General features: G+C 51.7%; 5 protein-coding genes and 2 non-coding genes across 7 annotated transcripts; 3 read left to right on the top strand and 4 right to left on the bottom strand.

The window, feature by feature from the left end:
* Window positions 1-19: 19 nt before the first annotated feature.
* Window positions 20-2,760, top strand: QC764_305540 (uncharacterized protein). Its single transcript, XM_062945666.1, has 5 exons — window positions 20-1,053; window positions 1,109-1,515; window positions 1,570-1,716; window positions 1,775-2,145; window positions 2,202-2,760. Exons 1-5 carry the CDS (start codon window positions 831-833, stop codon window positions 2,617-2,619), a joined length of 1,566 nt encoding a protein of 521 aa, XP_062801679.1. The 5' UTR covers window positions 20-830; the 3' UTR covers window positions 2,620-2,760.
* Window positions 2,761-2,777: 17 nt separating this feature from the next.
* Window positions 2,778-2,875, bottom strand: QC764_0052850. The gene has a single exon. It is a non-coding gene; the product is annotated as a tRNA-His (tRNA).
* An 18-nt stretch (window positions 2,876-2,893) lies between these two features.
* Window positions 2,894-5,592, top strand: QC764_305530 (uncharacterized protein). The gene is made up of 2 exons (XM_062945665.1): window positions 2,894-4,116; window positions 4,172-5,592. Exons 1-2 carry the CDS (start codon window positions 3,694-3,696, stop codon window positions 5,531-5,533), a joined length of 1,785 nt encoding a protein of 594 aa, XP_062801678.1. The 5' UTR covers window positions 2,894-3,693; the 3' UTR covers window positions 5,534-5,592.
* A 605-nt stretch (window positions 5,593-6,197) lies between these two features.
* On the top strand, window positions 6,198-7,950 carry QC764_305520 (uncharacterized protein). The gene is made up of 2 exons (XM_062945664.1): window positions 6,198-7,203; window positions 7,281-7,950. Exons 1-2 carry the CDS (start codon window positions 6,247-6,249, stop codon window positions 7,659-7,661), a joined length of 1,338 nt encoding a protein of 445 aa, XP_062801677.1. The 5' UTR covers window positions 6,198-6,246; the 3' UTR covers window positions 7,662-7,950.
* Window positions 7,690-7,787, bottom strand: QC764_0052830. The gene has a single exon. It is a non-coding gene; the product is annotated as a tRNA-His (tRNA).
* Window positions 7,951-8,148: 198 nt separating the features above from the next.
* On the bottom strand, window positions 8,149-9,285 carry QC764_305510 (uncharacterized protein; the record flags this gene model as incomplete). The annotated part of the gene is made up of 1 exon (XM_062945663.1): window positions 8,149-9,285. One exon carries the CDS (start codon window positions 9,283-9,285, stop codon window positions 8,149-8,151), a length of 1,137 nt encoding a protein of 378 aa, XP_062801676.1.
* Window positions 9,286-10,664: 1,379 nt separating this feature from the next.
* Window positions 10,665-12,589, bottom strand: QC764_0052800 (uncharacterized protein; the record flags this gene model as incomplete). Its single annotated transcript, XM_062940435.1, has 3 exons — window positions 10,665-10,969; window positions 11,820-12,420; window positions 12,473-12,589. The coding sequence occupies 3 exons, from the start codon at window positions 12,587-12,589 to the stop codon at window positions 10,665-10,667; spliced, it is 1,023 nt and encodes a 340-aa protein (XP_062801675.1).
* Window positions 12,590-12,895: the final 306 nt, after the last annotated feature.

Here is a 12,895-nt window from a genome sequence, read left to right as displayed (position 1 = left end):
TACTTCCAGGCAACAAGTAACTCTACATGAAGGCGATATCATCTGAGTCCCCGACGGCCCTCTTCTTTACTCGAATTGAGCGACCGACAGACTCACATTACTATTTTATGATACAACAAGCACCCTTTATCTTGGCAGCTCAATAGCGCTTACCCTCGAAGTGCACGATGCAGCCTTTTTCTCTCTATCAAAGTCTTGACATCTGTTTACGAGGAGAAATGATCGGCTACACAACCATCAGTGCTGCTGCATAACAAAAAGTGTGTGTTCCCCTTATCTCTGTCCAGGCATTCGGCACGAAGTTCTTACCCTTTCTAGATAGAGATACCGCCCCCACAACCACGATGTGACTTCCGAACATCCGATAAAAGGTGACACCAACCGTTGTATCGCTGTGAGATGGGAATGTTGAACAACGGCAAGCTGCGGGCTGAATCACGCATGCATAAGGCTATTAGCTCGGCACCTGTTCACAAAGCACACATGTGTTAGTGTTTCACTACTTCACCAAACTGAGGGAACAGAGACCCTAGACTATTGGCCTGCAACACACTCACAAGATGCACTACACTTCCCTATATTGGCATGGGGGCTTAGTGATCAGAGATGGTGGCTCATGCAGCGAGCTCGCTTGTGTTGTTGAAGGCAGTCTAAAACTGGATGTATTAAGATTGATAGTTCTGGACATATTTCTTCAATATTGGGAGGAGTTGTCTTTAACCTCATCTTCTCGCCCATGCCAGGTCTCAAGGTTATGCGGGACTACTCGCCTGATACCTATTTAACGTTCTTTCACGCTCACAAGCACAACCAGAACGACTACAACAACAATGGCGCTCTCATTCTCGCTTCTAATATCGATTTGGCCATTGCTTGTTGAAGTTTGTGTTATTTACTGTTTGTCTATAGCAGTCTACCGACGATACTTTTCCCCTCTTGCCTCCATTCCTGGACCCTTTTTCAACGCCATTTCCTACCTTCCCATCCTCTACCAACAAGGTATTCTGGAAGGTCAACTATTACATGCCTTGGAAATATGGCACGCTCAATATGGTTGGTTCTTTCGGCAATCCCCCAAGTAACGACATCTCTAATGTGAACCACCCAGGCCCGATTATCCGTATCTCACCCAACGAGATTCATCTTTCCTCACCTGAGCACTATGAAACAATATACTCGAACTCCCTGAGGACAAGCTTCTACAAAGATCCTGCTTTCTACGGACCGATGGAGGGGCCGATCAAGACCCCCGTTATGCTGACCATGATCCCGAATGAGGAACACAGGGTGAGGAGAATGGGCATGAATCCATTCTTTTCCCGAAGGTCCGTTCTTGGCTTGGAACAAATTGTCAGAGACAAAACCGAGAAGTTGGTTAAGATGGCCGAACAATTTCTGAGTCAGAAGGGTGGCGAGTTTGATGTGCACAGAGCCACGAGGGCACTCACGGTCGATATCATCACCGAGTATGCCTATGCGAAATCCTGGAATTATATGGATTTGACTGACTGGCAAGTCCGCTATGGGATATGAACCTGAAGCCTGGGCTAACAGAACAAAAGGGGCGAGGGATATCAGGAGGCTATTAGAGCAGTTCAGACTTTCTTCCCCTGGTTCCAAACCTTCCCCTCCCTGGTACCGGTCTTTGGGTTGTTTCCGGACTGGGTGATGGTGAAGCTTTATCCACATTTTGGAAAATGGTTTGACAGTCTAGAGGTATGCCGCCCAGTGCCACTTCTCTGGGGAATGGCGGGTGTTAATGCAGATTTGACAGGTTGTTCAGCAATCTGTCGCGGAGGTCAAGAGGGATATCGCGCTTGGTATCAAACCTCCTCGGAGAACCATCTTTCATGAGCTTATTGATCCCGAGCTTTCTGAGACGACAAAGGATCTGCCGTCGCGTCAAAAGCTTCCAGATGCTGTTGTCTTTGCTGACGCGGTGAATGTCACCGGAGCGGGTGTCGAGACTACAGGCGCCACCATTTGCAGGGCGCTGTACGAGGTTCTTGACTCGCCTGAGATTGCAAGGAAGTTGAGGAAAGAGCTGAAGACGGCTCTACCTGACCCTTTTATTGTACAGAATATGAGTTTGATTGAACTGGAGAAGGTGCCTTATTTGACGGGGGTCATCAAGGAGACTCTAAGGTAGGTACAATATCTACGTGACAACGGTTGATGAAAGCCACGCTGACACAGAACAGACTCAGTCCAGGTGTACCTGGCCACCTACCCCGTGTCGTTCCTTCTGCGGGCGCCACGTTCGACGGGTATACATTTCCACCTGGCACAGTAGTTAGCATGAGTGCCTGGTCGATGCATCACAACACTGAGATCTTCCCGAGCCCAGACAAGTTCGATCCCACACGTTGGACCGATCCAGATGTGGACGCCGTTCACGCCAGAGAAAAGTGTCTTGTGTCCTTTGGCCGAGGAACGCGCAATTGCATTGGTCAGAACTTGGCCATGTGCGAACTTTACTACAGTGTGGCAAGCATGATCCGGAGGTGGGATGACTTGAAGGTGCATCCTGATTTTGGAAGGGAGGATATGAAACTGGTAGAGTTTTTGTTGTCGTATCATCCAAAGAAGGCAAGGAAGTTGAAGCTTGTTAGGGGTTGACCTAATATTGAATAATGCAGATTGTAGCCAGGGGGCATTTCTGATCATTGAATTCCTGACACACCTGGAGGGTATGGTAGTGCGAAAATGGGCAGGCGGTGGAGCTTCCGATATAATGTCAAACTTTATGTCTGCCCTCCATCAAATGATACCTCACCGGGTGACTAGTCTAGTGGTCAGGACGCTTCGTTGTGGTTATTCGTAAGAATATCACATACGATCCGAAGAAACCCCGGTTCGATTCCGGGGTCGCCCATACATTTTGCTCTGATCCACACCTAGAGCTTCCTTCTTCTCAGTTTACACTTTTTCCATTTCGGCTTCTTCAGAATTTCATCAAGTCCCCAAAGACTCACCAAAATCACATGCCGCATTCACAGTAATCTCGTTTTCCAGCGCCGGTACACTCCAAGACTTATGCGCTTCAGGAAGGAGTCTTCGAAACCGTCAGCACGTTTTTAAGCGATTGGCTTCTTCCCAACTACAGCGGGCAGGGGTGTCTGCTTTCTACAACGTCACCAGCCTCCCAGCGTTACATCTAGTGGACCCTTCCCGAAGATGGCGGCCTTGATCGGCCTTCAAATACCTGATTGCTGATTTGACAGTGGGCTTTTGACAGCTTCGATCCAGATGGCACAGCGCACGTTGCAGGCATGAGGTTGCTTCATTGGCTTGGCCCTGCATGTCCGATTCCCCTGTAGGGAAAGCTGATGTGCGCTGCCTTGCTCAGGAACACAACTCTTGTGCATGATCTGATAATACGGCCCAACATTTTCACATTTTGGGCGTCCTTTCATGGAACATGCCTGGTTCGCCGACATGGCCAGTCAGGAACAAGAATTGATCAACGCTGCTGAAGATATTGACCCCAGCATGCCAAGGGCGACAATGTATGATCCCGAGGTTATATGCACGACCATCCAAGGCCCTTACATTCGCTGTTCATAAGCACTTACTGGAAGAAATAAGTATTGCGAGTACAAATAGGATGTCTCGGTCTACTTCTTTTGACGATGGCTTCACTTTGACACTCAGGCCACAGTAAACATCGAAGAGGTCCAGTCAACAGTCACCATGTTGCGCCTCACAGCTGCCCTCTCCCTTGCGGGTGTTGTCTCTGCTTCTTTCGAGAACAACCTCGCCTACCTCTCACCATCTCGTCGCCACGCCTCTCTCGCTGTTCCTCTTGCCCACGTTCAGAAGCGCCAGAGTGGCTCTTTGTACACAGCAGCGGAAGTGAACTTCACCCACGGCATCGCGTCAGGAGATCCATATGCCAACTCCGTTATTCTCTGGACCAGACTTTCCCCCACAGCCGATAACGTCGCCTCAGATATCGTCCCAGAGGGCGTAGTGCCCATCTATGGCGATGAGGGCGCTCCCCCCAGCAGCCGCGCCGCCTGCGTCGAGTACCGCATTGGCACAGACGAAGCTTTGACCAATGTCGTAAACAGCGGCAGAGCCTACACCTCGAGCGAAGTAGACTGGACAGTCAAGGTATGCCTCCCACGCCCATCATCCCAAAAGATCCGGGCTAACACCCACCCCCTAGTTTGAAGCAACAAACCTCCAACCTTTCACAACCTACTTTTACCGCTTCAACGTCTGCGACTCCTCCAAATCCTCCGTCGTCGGCCGCACAAAGACCATCCCCACAAAAGACCAAACCGTCCCCCGCAACATCAAGCTTGCAGTCTACTCCTGCTCCAACTACCCCGAAGGCTACTTCAACGCCTACGCCGCCGTCAACGCCAAGGATTCCGCGGATTACATCCTCCACCTCGGCGACTACATCTACGAGTACAAAGCCGGCCTCACTGACCTCCGCAAACCTCTTCCTGACCGGGAGACTTACTCTCTCTATGATTACCGCAAGCGCACAGCTTCCTACCGTCTCGATCCTGATCTTGCCTTGTCTCACCAAAAGTTCCCTTGGATCCCTGTCTGGGACGACCACGAGGTCGCTGACAACAGTTACAAGGACGGCTCCAAGAACAGCGACGGGGAGGAGTTCAGGTTGAGGAAGCAGGCGGCTGTGAGGTCGTATTTCGAGTGGATGCCCCTTCGGCAGGTCACTATGGATGACTCTTTGCGCATCTGGCGGGATTTCTCCATTGGGAACTTGTTTGATCTCATCATGCTTGACACGAGGCAGTACAACCGGGACGTTACCGTTCTTGGGCCACTGGGGGGGATTATTGGGGGGAATAAGAATGAGGTGGAGGAGCAGGCTGATTGGGTGAACAGGACGATCATGGGGTTCAACCAAGAGGCTTGGTTCTACACCAAGCTTCAGGAGTCGAGTGATCGACAGGCCAGGTGGAGGTTGGTGGGCAACCAGGTGATCTTCAGCAGGGTGACGATTGGAGTTTTTAATGATGAGCCGTTTAATTTGGATCAGTGGGATGGGTACATCGCGAATAGGGACAGGGTGTACAAGACACTGGTGGACAACAAGATCAACAATACGGTCATGCTGAGCGGGGACAGCCATGCGGCTTGGGTGAGTGATATGGTTTGGAAGGCGGAGGAGGGGTATGATGAGAACACCGGGGCGGGGGCGGTGGGGGTTGAGTTGGCGGGGAGTGCGGTGAGCAGCTCCAGTCCGTTGACGGGGATTGTGCCGAGGTTGATCACGGATCCAATTTCCAAGTTGTTGATCAAGAACAACCCGACGTTGCAGTGGCAGGATTTGTATTATAGGGGGTATTTTGAGATGGATATTGGGTATGATGCTATTGAGGCGCAGTTCTTTGGGATTCCAAATCTCAAGAAGAGGAGTACGGAGGAGATCAAGATTGCAAAGTTCTTGATCAGAGATGGGGAGAATAAGTTGGCGAGGAACCCTACTGTGGGTGGTGGAGTGGCGTATGCGGGCGCGTTGAAGAATGGCAAGGTCGAGACGGCACCTTGATGTCCTTTCTTGTCGATAGAACTCAACTTTTTTCTTTTTGCTCTCAAGACAAAGCCCTGAATTGTTTTTGTGATTCAAGTGATTACAAAGGTTCCAGATGGAACAGTCTCCAAGCACCGCCAACGTCCTTTGAGAACAACGGGGTGGTGTTCCTGACATGCCAAGGACAAGGGCCGTTGTTGACGGCCCCTTGCACCAGTCAGGGTCGGCTCCAGACTGTGTACCACTTCAACTACCGGTTCCCGAGTTTTGTTTGCACCTCAAGCTGCATCGCATCGTCACTTCTGATAACAGCTGACAAGCTAGTATCGTGCCGCTTCTTATCTTTGCATTGGGCATCATGAGCTGCGTCGTGAGGTTTCACATAATTGAGGCCTACAACGCTAAGACAGAACAGCAAAGCAAACACCACAGAAATAGCTCGAAAATACTGGACTCATTGGTCAAAGTCAAAGACAGGCAAACAAAGAATGAAATTTATCGACGCTGGTAGCAGTTTCAACTGCACTCTTCCGCCTCGAGGCTGGTATGAATGGTCATCAGCTGATGACCGTGGCAACAATGAGGGATGCCAGGACGGACTGGCGTGGGAAGATGAGATTTGATAGTATTACTTTGGTGTGTTTAGAAATAAGAGACTGATGGATCCCCGATGCGAAGTCCAGTCTCAGAACTACGCTCAACCCATCACTCAGACTCCAGTCAGCTACCTCATGATGTCGTCTGACCTATCTCCCTCCCATGGTGCTTGGGCAAGCACACCGCCCAAGGTGACGAGACCAAATCTATGCTGTGAACTTCCGAACCTCCCCGGCGAGTGCATGTTTCTCGGCTTCGTGGCTATTTTGGGAATCACTTGCGTGTTTCTCTGCAAGTTGATTCTGTGGTTATTCCACGTAGCGGTAGACTTTGGACAACCAGCCTGGCTTCAGTGGCTTCAACGACCTGAGAAGCAAGACGTCAACACCTGGCTCAACGGCCAAAAGTCAATCATCAACTTTTCCTTCGCTGGCGTCTCGAAGCCACAAGACACCCTCCACCTTCGTGCAGCAGCCAACGAGAATATTGCCCTTGCCTTCAACATCACTAATTCTTTAACTACCGCTTCAACTTCGATCCACAAGAATTTCCTGAAAATGGCCTCTAGTATCATCAACCGTCCAGGCCGAGACTGGATCAAGCTCTTTGAGAAAGCCACTTCCATTCTCACAGCTGAACTCCCCCGCGACACAAGCCAACCCCTTCACCTAGCAGAAGCCACCCGAATAACCTGCCTCAAAGTCGTGCTCATCGATAACTTTCAGATCTCTTCGGACAGTTTGCCACGGGACTCACTGGTCATCATCACCGACGAAATCAACAACCAATGGCTCAAAGCCAAGTCGTCTTCGGAGAAACCCGTGATATCATCGCTTCTCATTCACCACCTCACTGCCCTACAACGCAGGGACCCCCGGTGTTTATGCTGGCCATTCGACCAACTAAAGCCGGAGGAAATCCTCAGTATGATCATGCCTCAATACGAAACACTTTGGCGCGTCGTCATGGTCACTTACATCCTCGCCTTTCACCTCTATCCTTCGCTTACCCTTCCATCAAGGATCTCTTCTGTTCCCGAGTGTCTCGGGACGAATTCTCTCAAGGAGAGAGAGGCCCTCAAACTGGCAAAAGTAAACCATATAGGCCACCTTGTTCCTGCTCCCCCCTCCCCATCACTCACTCCATTCCCACTAACACCCAACCCCAGGAAGGCCTCCGCCTCACCCCCTCCAACAAACGCATCTACCGCCACACCCCCTCCTCCTCCTTCAAGATCAAAGCCGACCTCGAACTCATGCACCGGCACCCCTCCATCTGGGGTCCCACCGCCCTCGAGTTCTCCCCCTCCCGCTTCGACAACCTCAGCCCCCTCCAAACAGAAGCCTACCTGCCTTACTCCCTCCGCCCCCACCGCTGCCCAGCCTTTGGGGGGTTCGGAGACCGGATGGTGACTTGTCTTGTTGTTGCCATGGGTCGAGTCCTCGACACAAAAGCTGGCAAGGTCTTCAACACTGAACCGACGAAGAGGGCTGGGGTGGTTGATACAGGGAGGGATGGGTTGGAGGGGTGGAGATACCAGAGAGGGTAAAGGGAGAAAAAAAAAAGTCAAAAGATAATGGGCGACCCCGGAATCGAACCGGGGTTTCTTCGGATCGTATGTGATATTCTTACGAATAACCACAACGAAGCGTCCTGACCACTAGACTAGTCACCCGGTGAGGTATTTGAGTTTGTTGTTGAGTTTTGGTGGCGGAATTAGGGGCTTTGATGGCGTGGGAGGTGGGAGTGCAGAACAGATGTCCGTAGCCTCTGAACTTAAATTTGCACACAACAAACACAGATATTAGACAGAAAATTTGTAGAGATATATACCACCCGGCCTACCCTGTGGGTAAGATGTCCTTTTGGTTCCACAAATTTCACATTGTTTTCTCCTTGTTGCATGCAAGTCACGGAAAAACAATCGCTGAAATCTATTATCAAACTTGCTTTTGCCAGGGATCCCAAATAGGTACAACAGCCATCCATGATCAACCCCCAAAACCGCAACGAAAGACCCCTTTATCACCTCCATACTAGGGCCAAAACACATCAAAAGTACTCACCGGCGCACCTCCCTGCCTAACCCCCCCCCCAGGAACATACACACCCCCTCCCACCCCCACCGCACTCGTACCATGCCTCGGCACCTCCATCCCCCCCAACCTCTCCCACTTGTCCCTCTCAACATCATATACCTCCACCTGAGGAAACACCCCCTCCGTCCCATTGACTTTATTTCCCTCCCCCCCCAAGACAAAAACCCTCCCCCCAACCCTCGCAGCAGCAACTCCCCCCCTAGCAGTAGGCATCCGCCCCTTCTTCACCACCCACCCCTTTCCCAACCTCTTCAGATCCAATTCATAGACCGTGTCCCTAACATTATCCTGCCCGTCCCTCCTCCCCCCAAGAACATAAAACTTGTCCTTATACACCGCCGCCCCAGCGTGATCCCTCCCCTCCGGCAGTCTCCTCGCCTTAGGGGGAAGCGTAACCCAGGTATTGGTCTTGGTGTTAAAAGCAGAGACCACATCCGTCGTCTGCTGCGGTCCTAGTTCTGGAATAAGAGGGAGGATGGTGAGGCCGCCAGCGAGGTAGACAACGCCGTTGTGCACCCCCATCGCCGCGCTTCCTCGGGGAGTATGACTGTCCGGGAGAGAGGGGAGGTCAGCCCATTGGTTAGTTTTGGGGTCGTAGACGAAAGACAAAGGGGAGGGTCTCCAGGCCCAGTTGTCAACTTCGGTTAGGCCCCCCAGGAGGTAGATTTTGCCGTCGACGACGGCGGCGTTAGGGTGGTTGAGGGCTAGCGGTGCAGGGGCGGCAAGGGTCCAGGTTTTGTTGGGGATGGAGTAGATTTGGAGGATGTTGGTTGTTGAATAGGGGAGGGGGGAGGAGGTGTCGTTGGTTGGCAAAATGCCACCGAAGATGGCGAGGGAGGAGGGGGAGAGGGCAAGAGTGACATGTTCCTGGCGAGGTAAGTCACTGATTGAGGGGAGGGTTTGCCATGTTCCTTTGGAGGGCTTTCCTCGGCTGTTGGGGAGAGCGAGGGTGGTGGTTGTGAATAGGAAGGCCGAGATGAGGGCCAAGAGCTTCATGATGATTGATGTCGATGTGAATAAAGACAATGGTGGCGAATGTTGAGAGAGCGATGCAGCTGTTATATATCCCGTCATTGCCGTCCTCTTTTGCCGAATGGGACAGCAGCATTCATCTCCTTACTCCAGGTCCGATCTCCACCACGACTTGCAATCGCAAAAACATCAGACCAGCTCTCCTTGGGATGATGATGAGATACCGGTGACGTGGACCAGCTTACTTAACCTCTGTTAATGAATTCATCCGCTCCGAGCTCCGTGCTGACTGCAGACTGATATATGTGGCTGTAATTGGATTTCGGGCGGCACGTTCCTGCAGCAAGGCCGGACAAGAAGGCTTCACGTAACACTCGGAGATAACGGACGGTCCAAGCAAACAAGAGTTGTCGGGCAGGCAAAAGGTCCATACATTGACCTTTGACCGCGTCAGAATGTGGCTGACATTTGTTCCTTCTGCACGCTTCTTTCCGAAAGAGGCAAGAGTACATACTTGACATGTTTGTTGATATGGGCTTCAGGATTCAACCAGTCCCTTTACTGGGTCAAATGTTAGTCACCTGGTAGACTGCGACGATAATTGATTCTATGGGAAGCCGGTGGGCGACAACAATCATGCCGTAATCACCTGTGCTTCAGTGAGAGAATAAGATCAGTTACGAAAACCCTCGGATTTTGCTTCGCGGCGGAACCAAACGTGAAACTCCTTGTGGGAGCCCTGAGAGGAGTTCGACATTCCCCTCAGCCAGCAGACTGTCTACTTGACCACGGGGCCTGTCATAGTCAGATCCTCAATGGCTGTAGCCTGCTGTTCGGTTGGAAAGGAGCAACGTGGACATAATATTTATACTGTGGTCGCTCCTCCCAGCTGCTGGAGAAACCAGGGACAAGACTGGCAGACAGCGATCGAGTTCGATTCCAGTCCTCAACCCACATTTTTTTTACTTCAAATTGACCGAAAATAAAAGGATTGTCATGGCATCCTCAGAGACAGACTGTCCACCCGTGGTGAAGGCATCATTTCGCTCGCATTGCTCTCTCCGATGCCGCGTATTTGTGAAGTGAACTTAAGCCAAGGAATGGCTCAGAATTCAGCCTCACAAATAGGCGGCATCGGAGAAGGGAATGTGAGATACATGATGGCCTGTTTGGGACGGAGACAACCAGCACGCAGGCAACGGCTTTGACCGTTGCACCACGCTCTCCTAACCAGTGACACTAGGCTCCCAAGATCCTCCGCTTACATGGGGGTGGTTGCTGGGTTGCGGAGCGGGTGGTTTGTTGTGATCATATGATGTATGGGTAAAATAAAAGCGGATGGATGCTCCTCGTCGCCACGACGACCACGACAGGACGGCAGAATGGTTGGCTCACATGGGCGCGTATCACTCATTCACAACTACCCAGTTACCTATATCTATCACCAACTTCAGCCCCATGAGAATTCAAAACACTAAATTTCAAGCTCCCAAAACAACCCCCCCAAAATCATCCTCCCAGACCTTCCCCTCCCCATGATCACCAACCCACATATCCCCCACCCCTAACCCCCTCCTCACCCCCCTCAACACCACCTCCGTATTAGCCATAACAACCTTGACCAACTCCAAACTCCCCTCCACCACCACCCCTCCTCTCCACCACCACCCCTCCTCTCCACCACCACCCCTCCTCTCCACCACCACCCCTCCTCTCCCACCAGCCTCCAACGCCCGTTGTATACAACCCGTCACCTCCCTCCTCAACCCCCTGTCATTCTGATCCCCTTTACAAAACCCAGCCTGCTAGCTCCCTCGCCGTAGTACCCAACACCCCTTTCCCCACCCTCCCCAAAAAATCATTATTCACCGCCGCAACCGCCATCAACACCTCAAACGATCCTGTTGTCTTCACAGCTCTGGCAATGGTGGCAGGTCTACCGGGGTATTTACACAATACGGCCGTGCAATTCTTATTTAGTACTGCAAAGTCAAGACAGACACTCCGGGTTTGAATCTCGATCTCCCGCCCCAGACTTCCACGCAGCCAAGTCCTAGTCTGAGTCGGGTTGAGAAAACACCCGATAGGCCCGACGATCCTGGTGGATTTCACCACTTTTGCCCCAGGCTTCAGACTCCAATGCCCCGATGTCAACACTTCATGTCTTGATTGAGAACCAGAAACGACAGGGGGGTAAGTTTTCAGTTCTGCTTGCAAGGAGAGGGCGGGGGGGTGGGCCAGAGGAGAGGTTGTGTTTCCAGGGATGGGTGAAGAGGGTTGTGATTTTATGTTGTTTACTATCATCTGTTGAAGTTGATGAAAATGAGCGGACGGCCTTGAGGTGGTTTTGCATCTCCAGCAGACAGTGCAGCCATGTGGAGGATTTGCACAGGACCTTCATGGTGATTTTGGGCGCGATATTCTCCCTTCCTGAACAGTAGTACACCACCGCCCCAAGAACCATGTGCTGAGACTTGGTCAGCATCTCCCCACATTTCGTCCGCGCTATCACACCTGGTGAGCTTGAAAACGACATTCCTGACAGTGCGGCCAACAGCTCCACATCAGCCATGGTCGTCTCGATAGTAGCGCCGTAGATATCCGACGGAATCATCGTTGCCAACCGCCACTCTTACCTGATGTTGGCGTGTCCCCACCGAATAGCCTGGTAATCGACAAGAAACTGAGACCACGCGACGGCCTCCAGACCAGGTGAACTCCCATGGCGGACTTGTACTTGATGGCCCATTTCCATGCAAACGTCAAAGGAGTCAGCAAGTCGAGGCATATCTCCCGTGACCTTTTCCGACGGCACCAGTCAAATCTGTCTCGTTTATCTTGTTCTTCCTCTTCCTCCTCAGGCCGACCCATGCCACAGCACCCTGTGCACGCGCAACTGCACGCAAACGCCGGTGGGTAGCAAAAGACTAGAGTGATGGAAGAGAGAGCGATCGCAATTGGAGTCCACACCACAGCAAAAACACCCCAAAGAACTGTCGGTAAAATGCTGACTTCCCTGTGAACCTTGGACCTATCACTCCCCGCTACCACGCGCAGGACGCCATAGTCGAGATATCCGTTTCTCTTATTGTCGTAGTTCTTCCCAGGCCTGAACTCGGCGTTGGAGGGGTCTCTCTCCATGGTCACCATTGGCTCTGACCGCAACCCCGGCATGGTGAGCACCCGGCATTCGATATTGCGGATTCCACGACAGCGAGGAAAGGTGGAACCAAAAGCCTGCTGTGAGGTCAAACACGCCGCTCACACGTCTGCTGCATCGACTGCTAACGGAGATGTACTGGGCGAGCGCAGTAATGGTCTGAATGACGGCGAAGAGGAGGGCGGCAACGGCCGCTACCAGAGCGGCAATGCCGATCGTTGTTTCCTCAGGGTTTTCGGAGCCCATAACGGCATGTTGCGGAGGTAAAATTGTTGTATGCCTCCCTAAAAATTCATGGCTGGCGACTGCCCGATGTTAAAGGAGTCGGACTTGGTAGGGTGTGAGTGAGGCTGATAGCAGCTAAAACACAAACCGCTCAATCAGGGAGCTAGAGGTCTTGATCCCGATAGATGAAGGCTGCGCCGCTGGGTAAGCACACCATTGGACTATAGTATTTGTTGTTCCAAAGACTTGATTATCACCTACTCACTGTTATTACATGCTCTAGAGTCCAAAGCTACAGGTACGCTATGCATGAAGCTAGACATCACC

The sequence above is a fragment of the Podospora pseudoanserina genome, chromosome 3 (assembly GCF_035222485.1).
Source record: "Podospora pseudoanserina strain CBS 124.78 chromosome 3, whole genome shotgun sequence".
NCBI classification, from domain to species: domain Eukaryota; kingdom Fungi; phylum Ascomycota; class Sordariomycetes; order Sordariales; family Podosporaceae; genus Podospora; species Podospora pseudoanserina.
Note: the sequence above shows the minus strand (reverse complement) of the source record. Positions and strands in the feature narration are given on the sequence as shown.